General features: G+C 43.7%; 2 protein-coding genes across 4 annotated transcripts in view; both read right to left on the bottom strand.

Annotated features, from left to right (window-relative positions):
• Window positions 1-23,568, bottom strand: part of LOC144687635 (synergin gamma-like) — a 450,053-nt gene that overhangs the window by 222 nt on the left and 426,263 nt on the right. The gene's annotated exons all lie outside the window — the stretch shown is intronic.
• The window catches only part of susd2 (sushi domain containing 2), a 125,824-nt gene that overhangs the window by 52,697 nt on the left and 49,559 nt on the right, over window positions 1-23,568 (bottom strand). For all 3 annotated transcript variants that reach the window (XM_078554004.1, XM_078554005.1, XM_078554006.1), the window contains exons 6-11: window positions 22,545-22,746; window positions 18,300-18,385; window positions 13,522-13,790; window positions 10,769-10,924; window positions 3,371-3,535; window positions 2,515-2,763 (exon numbers count right to left, since the gene is read on the bottom strand). In XM_078554004.1, coding sequence (XP_078410130.1) covers window positions 2,515-2,763; window positions 3,371-3,535; window positions 10,769-10,924; window positions 13,522-13,790; window positions 18,300-18,385; window positions 22,545-22,746 — 1,127 coding nt within the window. The remainder of the gene's footprint in view (window positions 1-2,514; window positions 2,764-3,370; window positions 3,536-10,768; window positions 10,925-13,521; window positions 13,791-18,299; window positions 18,386-22,544; window positions 22,747-23,568) is intronic.

Genomic DNA, 23,568 nt, shown 5'->3' with positions numbered 1-23,568 from the left:
AGGTAGAGAGGAACAAGATCACAGAGAGGAGAATTTTACAGTGCTACTGGACCAAGGGCCAATGTAGATCAGCTTGAAAAGGGTGATGGCTGAATGTGGCTTAATGCGAGTTAGGATACGGAGAGTTTTGAACAAAAGTTGTAAGATGGGAGTCTGGCCAGAAGAGCATTGGAATAGTTGAGTCTGGGGGAAATAAAGGCATGGATGAGGCAAATTGGCAGGAACAGATGACATTGCAGAGATGGAAATGGGTGGTCTTGATTTATGGAAAGGCTATGAGGTCAGAAGTTTAGCTTAGCGTTGAATTGGACATGGGACGGGATTTTCTGGCCCTGCCCACCACCGGGGTCATTCGGTCCTGCCGAAAGTCAATGGGCTTTTGGCTGGGCTGCCGAATCTCCCGCGGTGGGTCCCAATGCGACAGGGCCAGAAAATCCTGGCCGTAGACATTGTGCTGGAATCAGTGAGTAGAGAATGGAATGTTTGGCAGGGGCCAAAGACAGCGGGGCAGATTATGCGGTGCCAGTAATGGCGACATGCTCCGCATTTGCCGTTGTTAGACGTTAGCGAGCAAACGTAACTTAAATCCGGAAAGTTGCAGCGAGCCAACCAACATTGCTCCATGGGCCTCGCAACATCTACCACCGAGCTGCAGATTTAAAAGGCAGGTTGGGAGCAAGCATGAAGTTCAGCACATCGCCCACTAACAATGAAGTACTCACCCCGAGAATATTAGAACTGTGTTATTTCCGGGCGTTAAGGAGCCTCCTCTCAATTCGCGAAAACCTCTGAGGAGGCCCGCGTGGGAAAGGGTCTTTTAAATGTGAAAACAGATTCAATGAAATAAAACTGGAGGAACATTAATCTGACATTTTAAATGTTTTAGGAGGATTTATCAGACTTTTTTATTGTTTTAACGCAAATGGCTTTTTAAACAAATCAGATAAATTTTGGTAAAATGTCAACCTGCAAGCCTTTGAAAGATTGGAAAATTCTTGTTAAAATGCCAATTATGTTGAAGTCTGATAAATCTTGTTAAAAAGTAAAACCTTTGACTTCTTAGCATGATTTATCAGACTTTTTAAATGTTTTGCTATATAATTGCTTTTTAAAATGATTTCAGAGGTCTTCGAAGTTTGTATAAAAATGGTTCTGATCAAAATTATTAAAATATGTTTAAACGTTTAATTTTGTAAAATGATTCATGCCAAATAATTCTGATTTAATCTCATGTTTCAGTGCCTTTTTGCTGAAGCAGCCTGGCTTGTAGATTTTGTGGTGTAGCGATTGGAAGCCATGCCCACAACTGGGCATCACTGAGGTCGATGCCAGGAGGGAATCTGCCCTCCTTCAAACTCAAACTCTTGCCGTAGGGTCACGGTATGTAGATCTGTAGTTAGGTTCAATGACAGTGGTGAACACTGTCACTTTGCTGCTGGCCATGGAATCCAGCCAAATGGCACCAATCTTTCCAATATTTAATTAGATGAAATTTTGGCTGATGTCGGACAAGCAACGTGATAAATCAGAGACAGGATGGGTACCCCTGGCATATGTGTGGAATCCAAAGTTGTGCTTTCAGGTGATGACGGCAGCTTTGAAAGTGAGGGTGTAGGAGAGAGAGCCATTTACAATATTAACTAGCACGAGAGCCAGGAAGGGAAGTTGGGGAGTCAGCAGTTCAGTGAGAATAGGGTCGAGGGAGTAGCAGGTGGGTTTCGTGGACAAGATGTTTGAAGAGGGAATGAAGGAAATAGGAGAAAAAGGAGAGAGATAGAGCTGCATCCAGCGCTAGGGCAGAGGGAAATCCTAGGGGGAGTTTGGCTTTGTAGTCAAGAGCAAGGGAGGGAAGCAGCAGTCAGCTGATCAGGTGGTCGCAATCTTAATGACAAGTGCATGAACTCCTCGCATCTATTGTTCGAACTAAAGATGGAGGGAACAAAAGGGAGAGGTTTAGTTAGTATTGGAGAAGAGGAACTGGGACTTATCAGGGTGACCCTGGAATAATGAGCAGTTTTGGCAGACAAGAGCAGGATCCAATTGTGTTTTGCCGATTTGCTGTATATTTTATATCTGATTTACCTTGGAGCAATGCAGAGATGACATTAGTTTCTAAGTGTGCAACCGGTTTATTTACAATGCTTTAAAATATCAATGCAATCATAAATTGTTTGCACCCATGCTTATCCTAGCTCTAGCTTCAGTTTACTTTAGCTCTGAGTCATCATCCAGGCTTAACCAATCAAGCATAGTGAGCTTAGATCAGTTACCAGAGTAACATAATCAAGGACAGATCAATTGAACAATACACCAATTATACAGGGAAGTATCTGTGTTCACATTCAATAATCTATTGCAAAAACCTATTGTCTTGTCATGTTAGTTTTGTTTATTAAATTGGGCATCACAAGATTAGAGCTGGATTTGGATTGATTTAAAATGCCATACGGCAAAATGTAATTCTACATTTAGCTCAAAAGGGAGAGCGAACTTCACAGGAAGCCTTCTACTCACAGCTGCCACCCAGTTTGTAGAGCATTTCCTGACTGGCATCAGCAGATAGAACTGAGCCATTTCTGAAGGTGAAGTCATCATCTGGGTTGTTATTCATCACTCCAAAGAGACCCTCCGTCTGGTTCACAAATGTCTCCGGCAAAAGAACCATGATGCTCAAGATTGTGCCCCTCGCCTGCATTTCCACACCAGCTCCAGAAGGAAACATGGCAGTAACATTCTGCGAGTTGGCTGAATACACAAAAACACCTGGGAGAGGACAAACAGCCAAATAAGTACTCCTTGATATCACATCATGGCCATGTGGTGTACTTGCCTGAAAAGATGGCTCATTAGAATAAGAAAAAGAAGCTTGCATTTATTTAGCACTTTTCATGTTCTCAGAACTTTACACCCTATTAAGGACTATTTAAAGTGTAGCCCGTGTTGTAATTTAGGAAACTTAGCTGCCAATTTGGGCACAGCAAGGTTCCACAAACAGCAATTGATAACAACCAGATGATCTATTTAGTGATGTTGTTTGAGGGGTAAATATTAGCCAGGGCGCTTTCAGGACTCACATTGTCTTCTTCAAAATAGGGCCACGGGGTCTTTTACGTCTCAGAGAGGGCAGATGGGGTCTCAATATACGTCGCATCCAAAAATATGGCAGCTTCAACAGTGCAGCACTCCCTCAGTACAGCTCAAGTGTCAACATCTTAGTGGCCAAGTGCTTGGAGTGTGACTTGAACCAGGGTGAGAGTGCTACCAACTGAAGCACAGCTGACGAGATAAGAGTTATCAGTCTGGGGACCTTATGAAAGAGTTGGGTGTATTCAGGTCATCTGAGTACTCGCCAATTCAACAGGAAACTCACCTTTAAGATCCATCCAGTTCTGTTCATTGAAAGTAACAATCCCATGGTTGATCAGCACCTCCAAGCTGTCACCACTTGAATGGTTTGAAACACGGACTTCAACCACATCCGACTCACCTTCCTGCATAGCAACAGCAGTGAACCCAGTTGCATTTGCATTTATTCCTGTAAGAACAGTAAAGCTAATTGCCAATCAATATTGCTCTGACATAACTCTGAACAGTGTAAAAATTGCAGCAATAAATCTTAGAGAGGTCTATTGTCACGCTTGTAGTAGGATTCAAGGTCCAGCCCAAATTGTGATTGTGCCAATAGCTATAGTGTTTATGACTGTCCAGTTATACAGCCTATTATTAGAGTACCATATTTGCCCAATGTTATAATTTCTATAACTGTTGACCTCAGTTGTGCTAAATTTTCATCACCATAATGCTATAATTAGCCACTGTAATTTTCCATAATTAATCTTATAATTCCATAATTTACGTCATTATGCCAACTTAGTGTTAAAATTACTCACTGTTACACTCCTATACTTACCCACTGTTACACTCCTATACTTACCCACTGTTACACTCCTATACTTACCCACTGTTACACTATTATAATTGCTCTCAGATTTAAACTGCTAGAATTACTCTCGAATATAGACTGCTAGAATTACTCATTATTAAACTGTTATGATTACTCATTGTTACACTGCTTTAATTAATTAATTACCCACTATTTAAGTGGAAAAATGCCAAAGCCAATTTGCACACAGCATTATCCCCAAAACAACAATGAAAATAAATCTGCCTTTGGTGGTATTTGCTGAGGCAGGAATTCTGACATGGGAACCAAGAAGTCACTGTACTAGTTCAAATCCTTTCAAACCTGTTGCACATTCACTGCTTTAATTTCACATATCCAACATTAATGGGTTTTACTTTGTCCATACTGCATTTTCTACTCACATCACTAGATGGGGCAATACTGAAAACCGTCTTCAGAGTTGTACCAAAGAAGAGAAGCCCAGATCAAGCTGTCTCTCCTTATAATTAGGAGCATCGAATTGCAGCTCAGGATATTAAGTTGAAAAACATCCAACATGGTAAATACTCAATGAATACCAAAGCATTGCTGTACACTCAACAAGGGCAATTTTGTAAACTATTAAACAGAGCTGACCTTTTATAGTAAACAAGGCACTGACTGTGCTCACAACAACAATGTCTTGTTATAGTACCTGCAACATATAAAAATATCCCAAGGCACTCCAGAGGAATGGTAATAGATAGAAATTGAGCTCTTTTGTAACTGCATCTGACCTTGGAAAGAATGAGGTATGCAGACCATGGGAGAGAATGGGCATCCAGGTTTTTGATAGCTGCACTGGAGGTCTTGATAGAGGAGATGGAAAGCAAGAGGGCTGTCCTGTATCCTCAGAAGTTTGGGAGTCTCTCCAGACACTCAATGAGAAGGCAGCGGGACCAGATAGCCTTGAGGTTATTGCAGAAATGCAGCCCCAAGGACCTGGATGCAGCATTGGTAGTTTGGTGATTTCACATGAGTGGTCAAGGTCAGTGAATGCATCTTCAAATGCCATATTCTACCAATTCCATAATTACCCTCCACCACTGCTCAATCAGGACTCACTGTAATGAAAACAGAAAATGTTGGAAAAACTCAGCAGGTTTGGCAGCATCTGTGCAGCATCACAGATGCTGCCAAACCTGCTGAGTTTTTTTCCAGCATTTTCTGTCCTTATTTCAGATTTCCAGCATCTGCAATATTTTGATTTTATCATAAGACTCATACTGTCGTATTTTATAATGATATAAAGCCCAAGTTACTTAAGGAGGTATTAGGATAGAGGCCACAGTGGTAGCTTTTAAGGAAGAGAGAGAGGTGGAGAGGCAGAGAGGTTGAGGAAGGGAACAACAGGGCTTAGGTCTAAGACAACCAAAGGCACAGCCACCAACGGTGGGATAACTAGAGGCCAGTGTTGGAGGATGGAAGAGTTTTTGGTCTACTGTTGGATTGTAGTAGGTTGCAGAGATAGAGAGGAGTGTGGCCATGGAGGGATTTGATCACAGGGATGACAATTTTGAAACTGAGGTGTTGCTGGACCAAGACTCAATGTTGGCCAGTGAGCAAAGGGTGGAGGATGAGACGCCTGCCTGGAGAGCATTGGAATAGTCAAATATTGAGGCAGCAAATAAGCTGAGGCAGGAATGGAGGAGAGGATATATAAATTAAGAATTTAAGTCCATTGAGTTATTACAGAGGGTATTACATTGTATTATTGTACTGAAGTAGGCTCTTCTACCCAACAGCACTAGGGCAGTGATTATACTCCACACAAGCCTCCTCCTATTTTATTTCATCTCACCCTAACAGCAAACACTTCCAATACTTTCTCCCTCATTTGCTTAACTAGCTACCTCTTAAATGCATCCATATTATTTGCCTCAACCACTCAATGCATGAAAAGAAAATAATTGGCACTTACATAGTGCTTTTCATGACCAACGGACATCTCAAATCGTTTTACAGCCAATGAGGTACTTTTGAAATGTCACTGATGTAATGTCAGTAGAAAGATCCACATTCTGACACTCCCTGAGTAAAGAAGTTTCTGCTGAATTCTTTTTTGAATGTATTAGTCACTATTTTCTATTTAGTTTTGGACTCCACCACAAGTAGAACTGGTGCAGTGTTTGAGGTGGGGGGTGGGGTGCGGGGGCTAATGTGGATAGCTTCCAAAAAGGGGTGCAGGGACTACATTACATGATTAACCCATAGTCCATTCAGTGGAATACAGGCAGCACACAAACTGCATCCAGCAGCAGGGGGTCCAATATCATCACTAACTTGGCACTACTTAAAGCCAGCCACCACCACTAACAGGAGAGGTACACTGTGGCTGCAGCAATTGCCTGGAGCTGTTTTGCAACTGCATCTGACCTCGGAAAGAATGAAGAATGGCAGACCATGGGAGAGAGTGGGCAGCCAGGTTTTTGACAGCTACACTGGGGGTCTTGATAGGGAAGATGGAAATGAAGAGAGCTATCCTCTATTCTCAGAAGTTTGGGAGTCTCTCCAGACACTCAATGAGAAGGTAGAGGGACCAGATAGCCTCGAGGTTATTGGCAGAAATGCAGCCCCAAGGACCTGGGTGCAGCATTGGTAGTTTGGTGATTTCACATGAGTGGTCAAGGTCAGTGAATGTATCTTTAAATGCCATATCCTACCAACTCCATCATTACCCTCCACCACTGCTCAATCAATCAATCAGGATTCATACTGTCGTGTTTTTATAATAATATAAAGGCACCAATCACTCATAAGGGATTGAGTAAACACGTTGTAGGTTCATTTATTAAGACCAGGCACATGAGAACATATATACATGGATAGAAAGCTTGAAGACATCGGAACTGCAGAGCTGTGGGTGTGTACTATTCTGAAAAACAAAAGTGAAACTAAAACTGGATCACATAACATACATCCCTTCGAGTGATGTCATGCTGTACTCCCTTGAAGGCATATTACAATACACACCTAACATTCATATGCTTCACCTTACCCTCACACGCTAAGCACTTTTGTAAGCTTCACATCCACATCTTACAGCTTTCACACACTGCCAACCATGACAGCCACATCACTCAAACAGATTGCACAACTCTTATTGACACGTTTCCCTCTCTCTTGTATGAGAAGGTGGCACACAACTGAAGCATTAGAAATGGACTAGAGGGGGAGAGGCATGGAGGCATCTCCTCACCCTGGTGGAGATTATGCTGGCCATTATCGAAAAGGCTGTTCCTGAGGCCATCGCCAGTGTCAAGGCTGAAGCCGTGAAGGGTGACGCTCTGGCACCCACCTAGCACAGGGCTTAATTTATGCAGAGCTTAGAGCCACCTGTTCCAAGATAAGGTGGCCACCTCCATCAAACCTGTGAAAAGATACGTGATGCAGTGTCTGATGGCTATTGTTTCAGCATCCATTGCACCAACATCAGCGTCCATATCTGAGTGAAAGTTCTGACAGCTGTCACCATGGCTCCGAATAACAGTGCTCAAAGGGGCTTTCACGGTGTCAGAGTACTCCCGAAATCTGGTTTCCAACAGATCTGCTCCCGAAAGACCCTCTGCAATTATGGCCTTCTTTTAAGAGCCCTTTCCCACTGTTCCTCCTCCTTCTGGCAGTTTGTCCTGCTCTCAATGCCAAGAGGAAATCCTAGTGGGACACCTGTGTCTGGAAGCAGCTGGTTTGTGCACGAGCCTTTAAGTCACCAAAAAACACTTCAGCACCAACCAGACCACTTCCTGTAGACCTACTGAAACTTTTAACAAGTATGGAAAAGCATCGAAAATGCACAGAATTACAGGAGCAGCCATTGACTCATAATTAAGAAATGTCTTGATTTTGAAATTCCCAATCCTCCTTTTCAAATTCATCCATGGCCTTGCTCTTCCCCATCCCTGAAAACTCCTCTAGCCCCACAACACTCTGATAATTGGCAGTCCTCTAATTCTGGCCTCTTGGCCATCCCAATTTTAATCGCTCCGCCACTGGTTGCCTTGGCCCCAAAGCTCTGGAATTCCCTCTCTAAATCTCTCTGCCTCTCTACCTCACTTTCCTCCTTTAAAATGTTCCTTAAAACCTACTTGCCTCTTTGGCCAGGCTTTTAGCCACCTGCCCTAATATCTTCCCTATGTGGCTTGGTGTCATATTTTGTTTTATAATGCTCCTGTGAAATGCCTTGGGATGGTTTATTACATTAAAAATGCTATATAAATACAAGTTGTTGTTGTTAGAGATTGTGGCCTGGAGAGTGGAGCTCCAAAATCAGCATTGCACAATAACGTTATGATCTGCCTGCTCTGCGTCTTGTAATATGCCTCTAAGGGATATCAGCATGACATCACTAGAAGGGAAATGTGTTGTGTGATCCAGCCTTAGTTTTACTTTTGCTTTGAGCAGAGTACACACACACAGCTCTGTTGCCTTCAAGCTTTATACCTATGTATAACTGTTCTCATGTGCCTGGTCTTAATAAATGAACCCACAACATAGTTATCCAGTCCCTTTTGAATGATTGGTGCCTTGTATCTTGCACAGTAAATAAGCCCAGGTTATTATATCATTATAATAACATGACACTGCATACTTCCAGGAAGAATTAAATGTATGGATACTAACCCCTGTCAATAAGGGGTCCAGTATAAAGGGCAGAAATGTGTGCATGCACCATGGATGCACTTTTGGAACCCTAAGGGGCCTTGTAACCTCCAAAAAAACGGGTGCTATGAGCCCAATTTCAAACCCATCATCTCCATGTCTACCCAAACAATCTTCCTTCACAATTTTAAAGTGCTCTATCAAGTTGCCTGTCTGCCTTCTCTTTGCTAGAGAAAAAAGCCCCAGGGCCAGATTATTATGCCAGGGACAGGAATCAGGAGGCAGGGCTAATCCCGCCATCATGATCCCATCTCTGTTTCGGACTGCCGGCAGGTGGAATCTTCCAAGGATCCAAGGCCCTGTTACCTTGAACAGCTTAAAATGCCTATTTCCATTCCCAAAAGGTCTCGGCCCTGTGCTTCTGAGGCAACCAGTGACTCACCTCTATACAGATGAACCTTCTAATCACTTTAAACCCCTCCCTCACCCAATCCCCTCAATACCTAATCCCCACAAACCCTGATCCCTGAACCTTACATCCATGCACACCCTCATCCTCCCATGCCCCTCATCTCCCTGAGTCCCCATCACCCATAATCCACTTTATGAATAGAACTTACAAGCCCTATTTTAACAGTTGGAAGATGTTGAATAGCCCATAAAACTCCGAGTAAACAAACACAATCTTCAAAGGAATTTTATAAATAATGTGAAGCTCTTGTAAAAGAATTAGCTAGTTGGATTGCAGCCAAGACCCCATAAAACTCCGAGTAAACAAATAGACTTCAGAATTGCTATCTCAACAGGTGTCTACACCGAATATATAAAAGCAACAGGAAAAGATGAAACATTTACACTTCATTATCTGACTAGACTGCCCTTTCAATAGTGTGAAATGTACTCTACCTTTTTATCCATTAGACTAACTTTTTTTTTAAAAACTCATCTGAAGATTTTTTCCATATTTAAAATGTTGATCTTTTACTTGGCAGATTGCCAGCTGGCAGAAAGAACAATCTGGCAAACACATTGTTTAATGGATAGTTATATCTTCCAATCACAGTGCCATCATAGCTCACCTTGATGAATAGCTAATGCCACGGTATTTAATGATGAACTGTAAAAGGAGGCAAAACCATTTTATTTAGCTTTTAAACTCCTCCCACCTCCAACCATGGTTCATTGCCTCCCTGAAGATGTTGGGATGTCTGGCCACTTCCAGGAAAATTATAAAAAATCTTACCCTGACCTTACCCTCTCAATGAGCCCACAACACTGTTGGTTTCATCCTTCATGGAAGTGGGCGAGTTCTGGGGCCCGCTGCCACCCCGGCCTTATGAAAATGGCTGTGGGTGAGAACTGACACGGGACCTCCGGCTGCCCCGCTCTCAGTAGCTATTTTTTCGGCCCTGCCTCGTTTGGTCCCAGTGGACACCATGAAAATCCGGCCCCCAGTCTGTTCAATCATTCCTCATAGTTCCCACCTCAAAGCAGCCCAAACGAGCTAATTCATTTCAAAGAGAAAAGTTGATACGTGCTCACTGCTAGTTACTTGTGATTGTCCATCACAAGGAATTGAGATCTCTATTTGGGATCATCAAAATATTAAAGACCGAGCCAACTGGCTACATTCCCAGCAAATTTTCCACCATTAAATATTTATCCAATTCCCTTTTTAAGTTATTATTGAATCTTTTCTCACCACCCGTCCAGATCATGCATGCAGCTTGCAGCAAACGAAATGATTTCCTCATGTCAATGCCAGTTAAAGTACAGACGCTGAAATAGTTCAGTCATTTTTTTCCCCTTCTTCTACCAAGAGCTTTTACACACTGCGCATCCTATCATGTAACCAAGCTGGAAGTTCAAAGTTAGCTTGTTGTGCGGTCTATCGCTAGAATTCCTTAAGAACTCCTGAAGCAGTGAAAATAACTAGTTTTTAACCCATTAGATGTTGCATCTTTACTGTACCAAATTAGGAGCTGACATGGAAGAAAGAAATGGCACAAAAATATCAGGGCATGGCTGAGAGATGTGGCCCATTTTACATCATACGCACCATCCTTCACTATACAACAACCCAGTTCTTTTACATCAATGATTTTACACAGACTGGCCTGTGGTCCTCTCAGTGACATGTCGAGAGATGGAAATAGCAGCATAAGCCATGACAGGAGCACAGAGAAGCTGCATCATAGTGAATATTTGCTGCCGGTGGGATCTTACCATGTATATTCTTCATTATTGCTGTCCGTCCTTGGATTTGTAATTTTCCATTCATGCCATTTCCTCCTCCTTTTACCAGTGTGTACTCCCCCTTCCCATTGAAGGTGATGTTAGCGCCATCGAATGTAAAGAGATGTGGGTCTCCAAATGCTGTGCCTGGAAGAGAGTTGAAGTAATTCAACATCTGTTGTTAACTTTTGAAACTGTTTGTATGGGCAGGATTTTTAGGTTGGTTGGCGGGCTTGGGAGTGGCCGGGGAATGGACCGCCAACCACGATCGGCCCCCGACCGTGATTTCACGTCGGCTGGCCAATTAACGGCCAGCCAATGGGAAGCGCGTGTGGAAATGCTCAACATTGCCACGGTGGGGGTGGGGGTGGGGGTGGGGCTGGGACGCTGACATAAGCATGGGCGCGGGCGAGCGCTGAGTGAAAGCTCCCTGAAGGCAGACAGCGGCCTCAGGCAGCTGAAGACTTGAAAACAATTAAAAGATTTCAAAATCTGGAAAAAAATGTCCAAGCATCACAATCAGTCACCTGAATATGTACAACATAAAAATGCTGCCCATAGTTTTTTTTAAATTTAATAACGGAAGCCTCATCCCGCCCTTGGATGAGGTTCCATGAAAAATGCAAAGTCTACCTGGCCGATTTGCCCGTCCGCCAACCGTAAGGTTGAACGGACCACGAAAAATCGGAGGCAATTGCAACTTTAATTAGACTAATTGGCCTCTTAATTGTCAGCGGACGCGCTTCCGACTTCTGCGCGTGCCCGCCGACTGAAATATCGCACGAGCGTGGGATGCTGTTGGGACGCTTGCCCGACGTCATCTCGTGCGATTTCGCGTCTGATCGGGTCAGTTGCGCGCCCGATCGGGTCAGTTGCGCGCCTGCGTGCTGACCTAAAATTTCTGCCCTTTTTCTTTTTTAAAATCACAAGAACTCAGAATGACCTTTTAGATTCATAGGGAGGGATTTTACAGGGGAGCTTTTTCCCTGCACCCCTGACCGTAAGAGTCCATGGTCAGCCCGCCCAGCCGAAAACCAGTTTTGCTGCAGCAATATTACACTGGAAACAGTCTTAATTGATTCAGAATGGGACTTCTGCCCCACCTGCTGGGTGGGGGGGGAGCTCTGTAGCCCCAGCAGTGCCAGGATTGAGTAGTAGCCACTGCTGGGACTACAAGCAGTTCCCTAAAAGAAGTGTCATGGATCTTGGACATCAGGTAAGTCTGGGGATTTTGGACAGGCCTGCCTGGCAGACCCCAACAAGTGGGGGAGGGGAGGGTCATGTTTAAGAGGCTGGGTGGGAGGAGGGGGGTACAATTTTTCAGGGGGAGGTGGTATTGCCTTGAATAGGTACCGGTGACACCCCACCCCTGCCAAAGGAAGTACCTCTCTTCCTGCCTGACAGCAGCCCACGCAGTGAAAGCTATTGAGCTACACGCCTTGCCTCCGTCTGCCCCTGCCACATGTAATGTAGCAGCAGAGGAGGAATGAGGCCCAATATACCTCGATAGGCCCAAAGTTGGGTGGGCTGCCTGGCACCTTACCCACCCAATGCAAGATAGGAGACAGGTCAGGGGTGGACAGGAAGGCAGCAGGTTGGTGACCTGTGGCCCTTTCCCTTCAAATACACCAGCAGGGACCACAAGATTCACCCCATGGTTTACAATTTCAGAGTCAAGGGTGTTTTTCAACTTGCTTTTAGATTTTAAGAAGCGTCTTCAAAGAGGAGAGAGGAGTGGAGGGGTTTAGGGAGGGAATTCCAGAAATTGGAGCCTAAGCAACTGAACGCATGGCCACCGATGGTGGAGCAATAGATGTTTCCTACGTTCTAGCTCCTTCCATTCTTGGCAGACACCTCTGACACCATCAACCTCCATTGGCTGGAGTAGATTGGAACCCCCAAGTGTCTTTTGTGTTTCATGTTTAGCAAAGGCAACAGAATATTGAACTTTAAGTGCTCTGCTCAGACCACACCTTGAGTATGCTGTCCCTGGACGTAAGTTTGATCTTGGGCAATGGTGTAAAATTGAGGTACAACAGGTGGCTGACCTGTTATTGGCTGTTTTACACTGTCGCTTAAAGTCAGTTGTGCGCAAACTGGTTGGTAAAATGCCCAGGTCTTCAAGACACTATAAAAGGTCTGACAGAATTTTTCAACTTAGTTTGACATTATTCCTGGTGCAGTGTTTAGCCCAAGTGGTGTAAACTGGCTTCCAGGCTGTCTTGTGCTGTTACATCCTAGAGTCAGATTTCAACTCCAGACTTATACTGTCATCTCCTTGTTGCTGCAAACAGTCAGAAGACAGAGCTGCCTCTCAGGGTGACCAACAGCTGAAGTAACTTTGTGGTTCGAGCTCTCTCTGGCTGCCAATATTGTTTCTATATAATACACGTTGTTTTCCGTTACTGCTCAGCGGCACTCATAGGGTGGCCCGTTGACAGCTTCCAGAGGCAGAATGTCTACATATCCTCTCCAAAAGCTACAAGAATACTTCTTTAAAAATCCTAACTTTGGAACTGAAAGTTAAAAGCAGAATAATCTGCAGTCCATTGCCATTAAATGTTATGTTTAGTGTTGCACAATGTTTTGACTTGTTCAACTGAATTGAGAACAGGCCTGACAAACAAATCCTAACTTTCATCATGTTTGGCAGCTCTCAAGGGTAGTTAGACTGTCCATTATCATCTAACTGTTCCTTCGCGCATCATTGCACTAAAAAAATCCCCATTGTGGGGCTCACTTACCAACTTTCGGAGGTCTGTAGGTTGTGCAGCCGCTTGAGGGCCGTTTCTGGAAGTAGTACTGGCAGTTATCAGACCACAGGCAGCAGTAATAGAAGCTAATCACATCATAGAGGCCATGAGAGAAGCCAGGAACTCGTGGGGGTGCCATGTATGGCGGGGAGCCCCAGTCGTGCCCTCGGTCAGGGGTGCTGCCTCCTATGGAGTCTCCAGTCAGGATCTGTCTGCCTTTGGCATCATAGCAGCACTGCTGTCCCGCTCCATACTTGGGGCTGGTGAAGCAAGAATAACCGGTCAGTGGGAGAATGTTACTGTCAGAAAAAGCTGTCAGTAACAAATAAGAACAACTTGTGTTATACAGTGTTTTTAAAGTGATAAAACATCTCAAGTTGCTTCATAGGAGCGCACACATATAAAATCTGACACCGAGCCACAAAGAAATATTGGACAGATGACAAAAAATTTGGTCAAAAAAGTAGGATTTTCATGGCCAACATTCATCTGAAAATGATTTATTGCCAATGAAGTATCTTTAAAATGTAGTGACTGTTGTAATATAGGGAACACAGAAGCCAATATTCACATCAAACTCTCAAACAGCAATAATGACCAGATAATTTGTTCTGTGATGCTAATTGAGGGATAAGTGTTCGCCAGGACACTGGGGATAACTCCCCTGCTCTTCTCCAAAATAGTGCCACAGGACCTTTTGCATCGATCCAAGACTCAGTTTATCTGGAATGAAATTTGAACGTGGAATCTTGCAATCCAGAGGCAAAAGTCTTCCAAGCCAAGCCACAGCTAACACAAGGAAACTTGCAAAGGGAAAAGATGTATTACAGGCAGAGATTAGGATGGGAACCCCACAGTTTTAGGGCCTTGGCAGCTGAAGGCACAGCCGTCAATGTTGGGTCGAAGCAGATGGGGGTGGTCAAGGGGCCAGAATTGGAGGAAAGCAGATATCTTGGAGGTTTGTGGGCCTGGACGAGGTCACAGAGAAAGAGAGAGGCAAGGCCGTGGAGGGATTTGAACACAAGGAAGAGAATTTTGAATCATTGCGTTACTGAACCAAGAGCCAGTGCAGGTCAGTGAACACAGAGGCGATGGGTGAACAGGACATGGTGTGAGTTCAAATACACAAGCTCATAATATTCCAGCAAGTTGCTGAGTGGTGCTATCTCCTGTCGGGGGTACTGTTCAAGGTCCCATTGACGTCAAGCAGAGAATTCTTTAATAAACATTAGCAGAGTAGGTGAACTATGCAGTAAAGCTAAGACAAAGACATGGGGCAGGATTTTTCGGCCCTGCCAGCGGCAGGTATCATCACGGCCAGGATGGGAAAATTTGGAGAGGGGCCAAAAGTCATTTGACAGCTGCTGGCGGACCGGAAAATCCCGGCCATGATAATCAATCCTGGGAAAATCTTAGAATATAAATCAATAAAACAATCAACTAACAAATTATCGGTATACTTAAACAAAAGAGAGGGATAGTCCTAAAAAAATCTAACTTCTCAATCCAGTGATAAACAATGGCAACTCTTGTAAGACTCGGGATTGCATCAATAACTATTCTAGTTAGCATTCCTAACCCGAATATCACAGAATCACCAAATTATTGCAGGACAGGAGGTGGCCATTCGGCCCACTGCATCTGGACTGGCTCTGAAGGAATAATTCACCTACTGCCACTCCCTGCCCTCTCCCCGTAGCCCTGCACATTCTTCTTTTTCAGATAGTAGTCCAATTCTCTCTTGAATACCGCTACACGCTCAGGCGCTGCATTCCAGATCTTATTCACTCGTTGCGTGAACAAGTTTCTCCTCGTGTCCCCATTGCTTCTTTTGCCAATTACCTTAAATCTGTGTCCTCTTTCTTGATCACTCCACCAATGGGTGGAAGTTTCTCCTGATCTACTCTGTCCAGACCCCTCACGATTTTGAATACCTTTCAACCTTCTCTTCTCCAAGAGAAACAGTCCCAACTTCTCCAATCTGTCTACATAACTGAAGTTTCTCATCCCTGGAACCATTCTTGTGAATCTTTTCTACACTCTCCCTTATGCTGTCGCATCTTATAAATTGACCCTGCCCATCTACACTGCTCCCAGCTTTCAGTAAAATCCAGCATTTGGGATCTGCAACAGTTATTAACATAAATGCTGGCCAATCAAATCCTTTCCTCTCCAATGTTCCCCCTACCCACCCAACCCATCTGATTCCACAGAAGGAATGGCAGAGTGATGCAGGTATAGAAGGTATAATACAAAGAATAATCTGTGAGGTTGTGCCATTCACAGCTAAACCACCAGGTGGAGCACCTTTCCATAGGGAGAGGCAAACAGAACGCGAGAGAGACCCAGTGCAAAACTGGGATGGAGAGATAAACAAAGGCAGAAAGAGAGAGAATGCAAGTGTACTCACTCAAACCATTCTAGTGGAATTCCTAAATATATAGGTTGAAAACCACAAGTACAAATAAAACAAAAGAAAATATGTTCAGTTGTTATCAACAGTTATAAAATTATGACTTTATGGCCAGAATTTGAATTGTGCTGTTTGGAAACCTGTTCAGCAATGATTGGAAATACTGCAGATGCCCACCGTCCCAGAGGACCATTAGAAATATCAGTGGCCAGAGTAATCTAGAAGAAATAAAGTTGTATTTTTATAAAGTCCTTCAATAACTTCAAGACGCCTCAAAGTGCAATACAGCCAATGAAGTACTTCTTTAAGTGTCTTCTGTTTTGTAATGTAGGAAACAGACCAGCCAATTTGTGCAGCGCAATCTCCCACAAGCAGCAATGTGAAAATGGCTAATTAATCTGATTGTGATGTTGGTTGAAAGATATATATTGAAAGATAAATATTCGTCAAATAGTGCTATGGGATCTTGTCCATCCACCTGAGGGGACAGGCAGGGCCTCAATTTAATGTCTCACCCAATAAGTGATATCCAGGGTAATTTGCAATGTCATCACCTGGCTAGTAACCGGGCCAAGCTGATCTCCTGCTTGTGTGGAACCCGCCTGATTTTCACTCCATGGATTTCACTAAAGCAAAATTATCTTCCTGGCCCCTTTCCAACACTGAGGTCAACTTTCCCTTGGCCTTCTTCCTCTCTACAACATATTTCTCCTTGCATTATCCTTCCTTCATCCATGCACTCTCTCCATTCCCCACTTCCCCTCCTTGGTTCCATTATTGGTCTCATTCTGCCTCTTCTATTGGTGTCTTCAGTACTTTTTTTCCTATGCCGTCCTTTACCCTTTTCCACCTCCTCTCTTCTCACACTCACCCTATTCTGTCTCCCCTTCCACCCCTCTCCTCTTCCTCTCCGCTGTTCCAAGTCTTTCTCTCTTCCAATCTGACTCCTCTCACACCTTGGTTCAGATATGCTCCTGCCCCAAAACCATGTTTAACCTGAGACATGCCTTTGGCCTTGATTCTCACAGCACCTTCCTGCTGTGTAGCTGCACTGGCCCCGGCAACTTTCCTCCCATATGCAGTGTTCTTGTCCTTTGGTCTGTGAACTGTGCATCCTGTACAGGGAAGGTGCTCCACCTAGTGCTTCTTCTGTGAAATGATAATGGCTGGCTCTCAACAACAAGATTTTTACATCGAATTTACAGCACAGACAGACCATTCGGCCCAACAGATTTATGCTCCACAAAAGCCTCCTTTCAACTTACTTCATCCAACCCTATCTGCATTATTCTCCCTCTTCTGCTTTCCCCTTAAATCCATCCATGCCATTTGCGTCAACTACTCCCATGTTGTAACAAGTCCAAATTTCCAATCATTCTCTGGGTAAGGGAGTTTCTCCTGAAGTCATTAATTACAGTTCACTCTGAGTCCAAGTTGCTGTGGCAACATGCACTTTTACATGTGTGCTGTCGTCTGGAGCCATGGATAGTGATGGTAGAGGCTCCAACACATGGATGTGATCATGACCAGGAATCTATCTTTTACCGCCTGCCATTGGTGTATTTTGAGAGGATTTGCAGGTTAAAAGTCAACATGTTTGGCTGTGTTATGAATGCACCTTCCTTGGCCATCAAGTCCTGGGGTGTGACTCAAACCCAGAGCTTGTGGCTCAAAGTTAGGGAAACTACCCACTTTGCAACAAGAACTCCATGGAATTCATTCGTAACCAACTTACATTCATGACACCTAGATTGTGCTCCCCTCAAGTGGAAACATCTTCACTACATCTTTAACAGTGCCTTATACTTTGGCAAATGGTGGGAGATCATGACTACTATGGATAAAGCAGGCCAATCTTTGTGGCACAGTATTGGGCTAGCAACCTGGAGTTCATAAGTTCAAACCCACCATGGAAAGTCATCAAGCTAACTTCAATAAGTTTGGTAATTTGTGGGCCAGCCCCAGAAAATGGCCATGGAAAGCTATCAAATTGTCTTGAAAACTCAAGTGATTCAACAAATGTCCTTCAGGGAATATAACTTGTTATCACTGCCGGGGTAATCTTGATTTTGCCCGATAATTGTAAAAACAGCAGTATCAATCACTGGACTGTTATACACCTCCTTGGGGCTGCCCAAATTCACTTACAACTAGCGGACCAAGAACAATTTAAGCCCATTGGTCTGAGCTGGATGTGTATCCTGCACCTGGGGCTAAAGCCAGCGTGTGACCCACTGCCCAGCCTAACTCCAATAAAGCACTTCAAATTACTCAGCTTAAAACATTCACATCACCACATATCATCAGGGTCCAAAAAGCCAGGCCTCTGAAGCAGGGTGCTGGCTTTTCCACTTACCTTGCTTGTATGGCTCGAACACAGTGTACAGCTCCTGGATGGTAGGTACATACACTCCCCTTCTCAATGTCACACCCATAGTCTGTCTGCATTAGAAATGAGATTTTTCAGTCAATCCAGCCTCAAGTATCCTTAAGTGTCTCATTTTCAATTCATACTCCTCAACAGAATTGGATTTCCAGCATCCGCAGTAGTTTTTTGTTTTTATTAGAATTGAGTCAGTGCCTCTTTACTGGGTACAAGCACTACAGAGGGTTCTGAATCTTTCAAACTCTTTTCCCCAAAGAGTGGTAGAGGCAGGGTCATTGAGTATTTTTAAGGCAGAGGTAGATAGATTCTTGACTAGCAAAGGAATCAAAAATTATCCGGGGTAGGCAGGAAAGTAGAGTTGAGACCACAGTCAGATCAGCCATGATCTTATCAAATGGTGGAGCAGGCTCAAGGGGCTGAATGGCCTACTCCTGCTCCTAATTCGTATGTTCGTATGCAGTGACCTCCTGCAGTTGAGGAAAGAAAGCCAAGAGGAGGCTATTTAGTTTAAACATCCCCTAAATTGCCTCAGAAAATATCGATATTATAAAAATGTTACCATTGGTCAAAAAGCTCCTCCTTTCCTTTCTAGCCCTTCTTACCTCTTCAGGCATAAGAAGTAGGAGCAGATGTAGACCATAGGGTCCCTTGAAGTGCTCCACCATTCAATACAATCATTGTTGACCTTCTGCCTCAACTCCATTTTCCCACCCACTTTCCTTTTCACTTGATTCCCTAACAGACCAAAAATCTGTCTATTTCAGCCTTAAATATATGCAACAGTGGAGCATTCACAGCCCTCCAGGGTAGAGAATTCCAAATGAAATCCTCTGAATGAAGAAATTTCTCCTCATCTCAGTCAGAAATGATTGATCCCTTACCCTGAGACTGTGCCGCCATGTTCTAGATTCTCCAGCCAGGGGAAACAACCTGTCAGTGTCCACTCAGTCAAGGCCCTTCCGAATCTTGTATGTTTCAATTAAATCACCTTTCATTCTTCTGAACGTCAGAGAGTAGGCCCAATTTACTCAGCCTCTTATCATATGAGAACCCTCTCATTCCAGGAATCAACCTAGTGAACCATTGCTGTTCTAAGACAAGCATATCCGTCCTTAGATATAGAGATCAAAACTGCACACACTACTCCATGTGCGTTCTCACCAAAGGTCTGCACAATTGGAGCAAGACTTCCTTATTCTTGTACTCTAATCCCCTTGTAATAAAGACCAACATGCCATTTACCTTCCTAACTGCTTGTTGTACCTGCATGCTAACTTGGTGTTCCTTGTACGATTACACCCAAATCTCTCTGAACCTCATCATTTAGGAGTTGAATGCATTTTTAAAAATATTCTGCTTTTCTACTCTTACAACCAACATGAATAAACTCACACTTTCCCACATATACTCCACCTGTCACTTGTATCATCAGCAAACTTGGATATATTACTCTTGGTCTCCTTGTCTAAGTCATTGATATAAATTGTAAATAGATGAGGCCTTACCACTAATCCTTGAGGCATTCCACTAGTTAAAGCCTGACAACTTGAAAGTGCCTCTGGTTATCCCTAATCTTTGCTTCCTGTCCATTAAACAATCCTTTATCCATGGCAATATATCATCTCCAACTCCATTTTGACCTTTTATTTGGCATTGTATTCCTTTTGGAAATAGCAAGTATATCGTATCTACTGGATCCTCTTTATCTATCCTACTCATTACATCCTCAAAAAGTTCTAATAAATTTGTCAAACATGATTTCCCTTTTGTAAAGCCAAGTTGACTTTAACTGATCATACTGATCTTCTAAGTGCATTGTGAAGACTTCTTTAGTAATGGGTTCCAGTATTCTCCCAAGGACTGATATCAGGCTAATTGGCCCCTTCCTTCTTTCTTGAATGGCAAAGTTATATTTGCTAACTTCCCTCTTTTTATGGTGTGTAATTTGTGTCTTCTACAGTAAAGACTAACACAAGATATTTGTTCGACATCTCTGCCATGTCCTCATTTGTCAAGATTATTTCTCCTGACTGTGCCTCTAGAGGACCAAAGTTTGCTTTAGCTACTCTCCTTTTTATGTAACAAAAACAAAAATACCTGGAAAAACTCAGCAGGTCTGACAGCATCTGCGGAGAGGGATACAGTTAACATTTCCTCTCCACAGATACTGTCAGACCTGTTGAGTTTTTCCAGGTATTTTTATTTTTGTTTCAGATTTCCAGCATCCACAATATTTTGCTTTTCTCCTTATATACATGTAAAAGCTCTTACAATCTGTATATACTGGGAAAAACTCTTACACCAGCAAGTCGGGAGATGATGCTTACATCCCTTCAGCCCCAATCATTTAAATGGCAGCAGCCATGAGACCAAAGAAAAATGTGCCATTGGAGGCATACTGCTAGATACGAAGTGCATTGTATCCAAACCAGACAACACAGTGAGAGGGCACATGTCAGCACTCACTGAATTGAAATTTAGTTTTGCTACCTTCCTATCTTTTTTTTTCTGCTCTGCTGAGTCTCTAACAAACATGGCAGCCAATCACCAAGAGTCTCCAAGCCAAAGCTCCAATCTGCCTAATGCATGCTCTCCACATAGGACAACAGCTTACTGACCCGCCCCTGGAAAACTTGGTGTATATTAGTAACGGCCACTGCCAGGCCTCAAGCGCATATATGGTGAATGGTTGGAGTTTAGTCAATTAAAGCTGCACAGCTCTTACAAATGCAGTTCATTTGTAACTATCCTACTGCTTATCCAGCTAGTGATGGTCTGAAGTGTAGTGACTGATGTAATGTGGGAAATGAGGCAACTACTTTATGTAGAACACGGTCTCATAAACAGCAATGAGATAAGTGACAGAATAATCCATTTCTGGTGGGGTTTGAGAATTATACACTTAAACGAGGTGATTGTTGAGTTCCCTGATAGCTTAGCAGGTACATGAGCCATTAATGGTGATACTGAGGCATTGACTCTGGAAACCCCAAGGGTCAATCCACGGACTTTGCAGGTGTAGTTGATTCTCCAGCCTGACAGTTAATATCAGTGCCCTTGTAGGGAAAAATAGGGTTACCATTCCCAATCACTGCCTGGCAACCCTGCCAAAAAGTTCAGGTACATGGGCATCAGGCAAGAGCAGAGTTACCCCTAGCTGTGATAACTTCCATGGCATAGCCTAGTTTTCCCAATCAGACTGCCAATGGGCTTCCACTGAAAATGAATGGGCTTCTGACGGTGAAGCCTATAGGCTTTCCAATTGTAACAACGTCAGGGCTTACACACGTAGATTGGTCATGTGAACAAAGTACCAGAGATCATTGACACCTGTGACACTGCATAGTAGCAACAAAACACTATGTGTTATGGGTAGAGGAAGCAAGGAAATTGGGGGCAGAGGGGATGAACATTTATAAAGCTATATTCTATATGATTATTTGAATAGAAACAATATGCAGGGGTAAAGGGAAAAGGCAGGGCAATGGCACTAGGCCATGATGCTCATTTGGAGGGCCGGTGCAGACACAATGGGCCACATGGCCTCTTTCTGTGTCGTAAAAATTCTGTGATCGCGTGTGTGGGACCGGCAATGCTGGGTGATCTGGTGCAATGTCCGAATCTTCGTATCTCCCTCTATTTCTTTCTGTTGTGCTCAGAGCTGGAAAACAGACAATTATGGGATTTGTTCTTATAGTTTCATTGGGCTTTTGTAAAAGCATTTTTCAGAATTGCATTGCACAAACCCACACTTAGTGATTTGACAGATAAATGTTATCTCTCGTTTATCTGTGTTGGATCTAAGCCTGTTGGGCCTTTTGAGCAAACAAAGTCATTAAGATTAAAATCAACTCTGACTCAGTTGCAGTCATTAAAACCAGTTTCTCCCTCCTTCCACAGCATGTATCCTGATTAGATTAAGGATTTGAGGTATTGCCGTGGGCTCTAAGTCTGAGGGTTATGGGTTCAAGATCCATTCCAGGGACTTGAGCACACAGCCTCTGCAGCTTCAGTGCTGAACTGATAGTGTTACAATGTTGAGTGAGACATTAAAGCTCTCAGGAGGATGGGGCTATTCTCAAAGAGGAACAGGGGTGTTCACCCGCCGGTGTCTTGGCTAACTTTTAACAGCCGGCCAACATCATTCAAAATCCATTCTAAATGAAAAAGCAGTAGTTCAGTTTAATCCATTCCTCAATGAAATATTGTTCTTACGTGAAATCTGCCTGTATCTGCCCTGGATTGTGCCAAGGTACAAGGGCAAGGTGCAATCTCCAGCAAGAAGTTCGGTAGCGTCTCTTCAGTTTTTTTCCAGTCCAAACATTTTTTGTACGCCCAAGCAGCTGAGTCTTTCCTGAACGCTTCCTCCAAGTGCCAGGCTAGAGCATGGCTTGGACTCCATAACGCTCTCACGCCCCTGAGTCAAAAAAGACACAAGATGAGGTGAGTTCTCTACTTTATAAATTACTCAAATCCATAGGAGACTGACTGGCAATGCCAAGGGAAAAGGTACGTACATGTATGTTGCCTCTGAGTTCTTGTTCATTGAGGTATGGGTAGTCAACGGTGATCATTGGATCAACAAAAGTTGGCTAGATGCAGAGTAAAACGCGGGATCTTCCAGCTCCATTCACCACCAGGATCGTCCGGTCCTGCCGAAAGTAAGTGGATTTTTGGCTGGGCCCCCGCATCCCCTGCGGCAGATCCCGCCGCGATGGGGCGGGATAATACAGATGTCTCTGTCTCACCAATGTGTTCAGCTCAAGTCTCATTATTGCAACACAGGCACACATACATTGCCTACACCTAGTCTTATGGCTTCTCTTGAGTGAGTGTCGATCAGAGCAGAAATGTGGGGAATTTTGTGAAGTCTCACACCTCATCGAAAATGAAAAAAAAAATACTAACTCTAGGCTGAAGACTGGTTAGGTCAGTCCTGAAAGGAGTGCATCTTTGTTACCACCAACAACTCCTATGTTCTGTAGGCCTGCACCTGTCTATTATTACCTTCTCACATCACAGACACAACTTATCCTTCACTCCAATGCAAAGCCATGGACACCAGTGGGCCTGATAGGGATGACTTACTCTGCGCCCCAGTGATGTACTTTCAAAGGTGCACTCTGTTCATTGCATTGTTTGTGCATCAAAAGGACTTTCAAAAGGTGGTGGCAGCCAGGCCAATGGAAATTTTCAAGGCTGAGATGGATGTATTTCTGTCTGGTAAGGGCAAATGGAG

This window comes from Cetorhinus maximus, chromosome 12 (assembly GCF_964194155.1).
Source record: "Cetorhinus maximus chromosome 12, sCetMax3.hap1.1, whole genome shotgun sequence".
Lineage (NCBI taxonomy): Eukaryota > Metazoa > Chordata > Chondrichthyes > Lamniformes > Cetorhinidae > Cetorhinus > Cetorhinus maximus.
The sequence above is the reverse complement of the archived record's forward strand: the minus strand, read 5'-3'. Positions and strand labels throughout refer to the sequence as shown.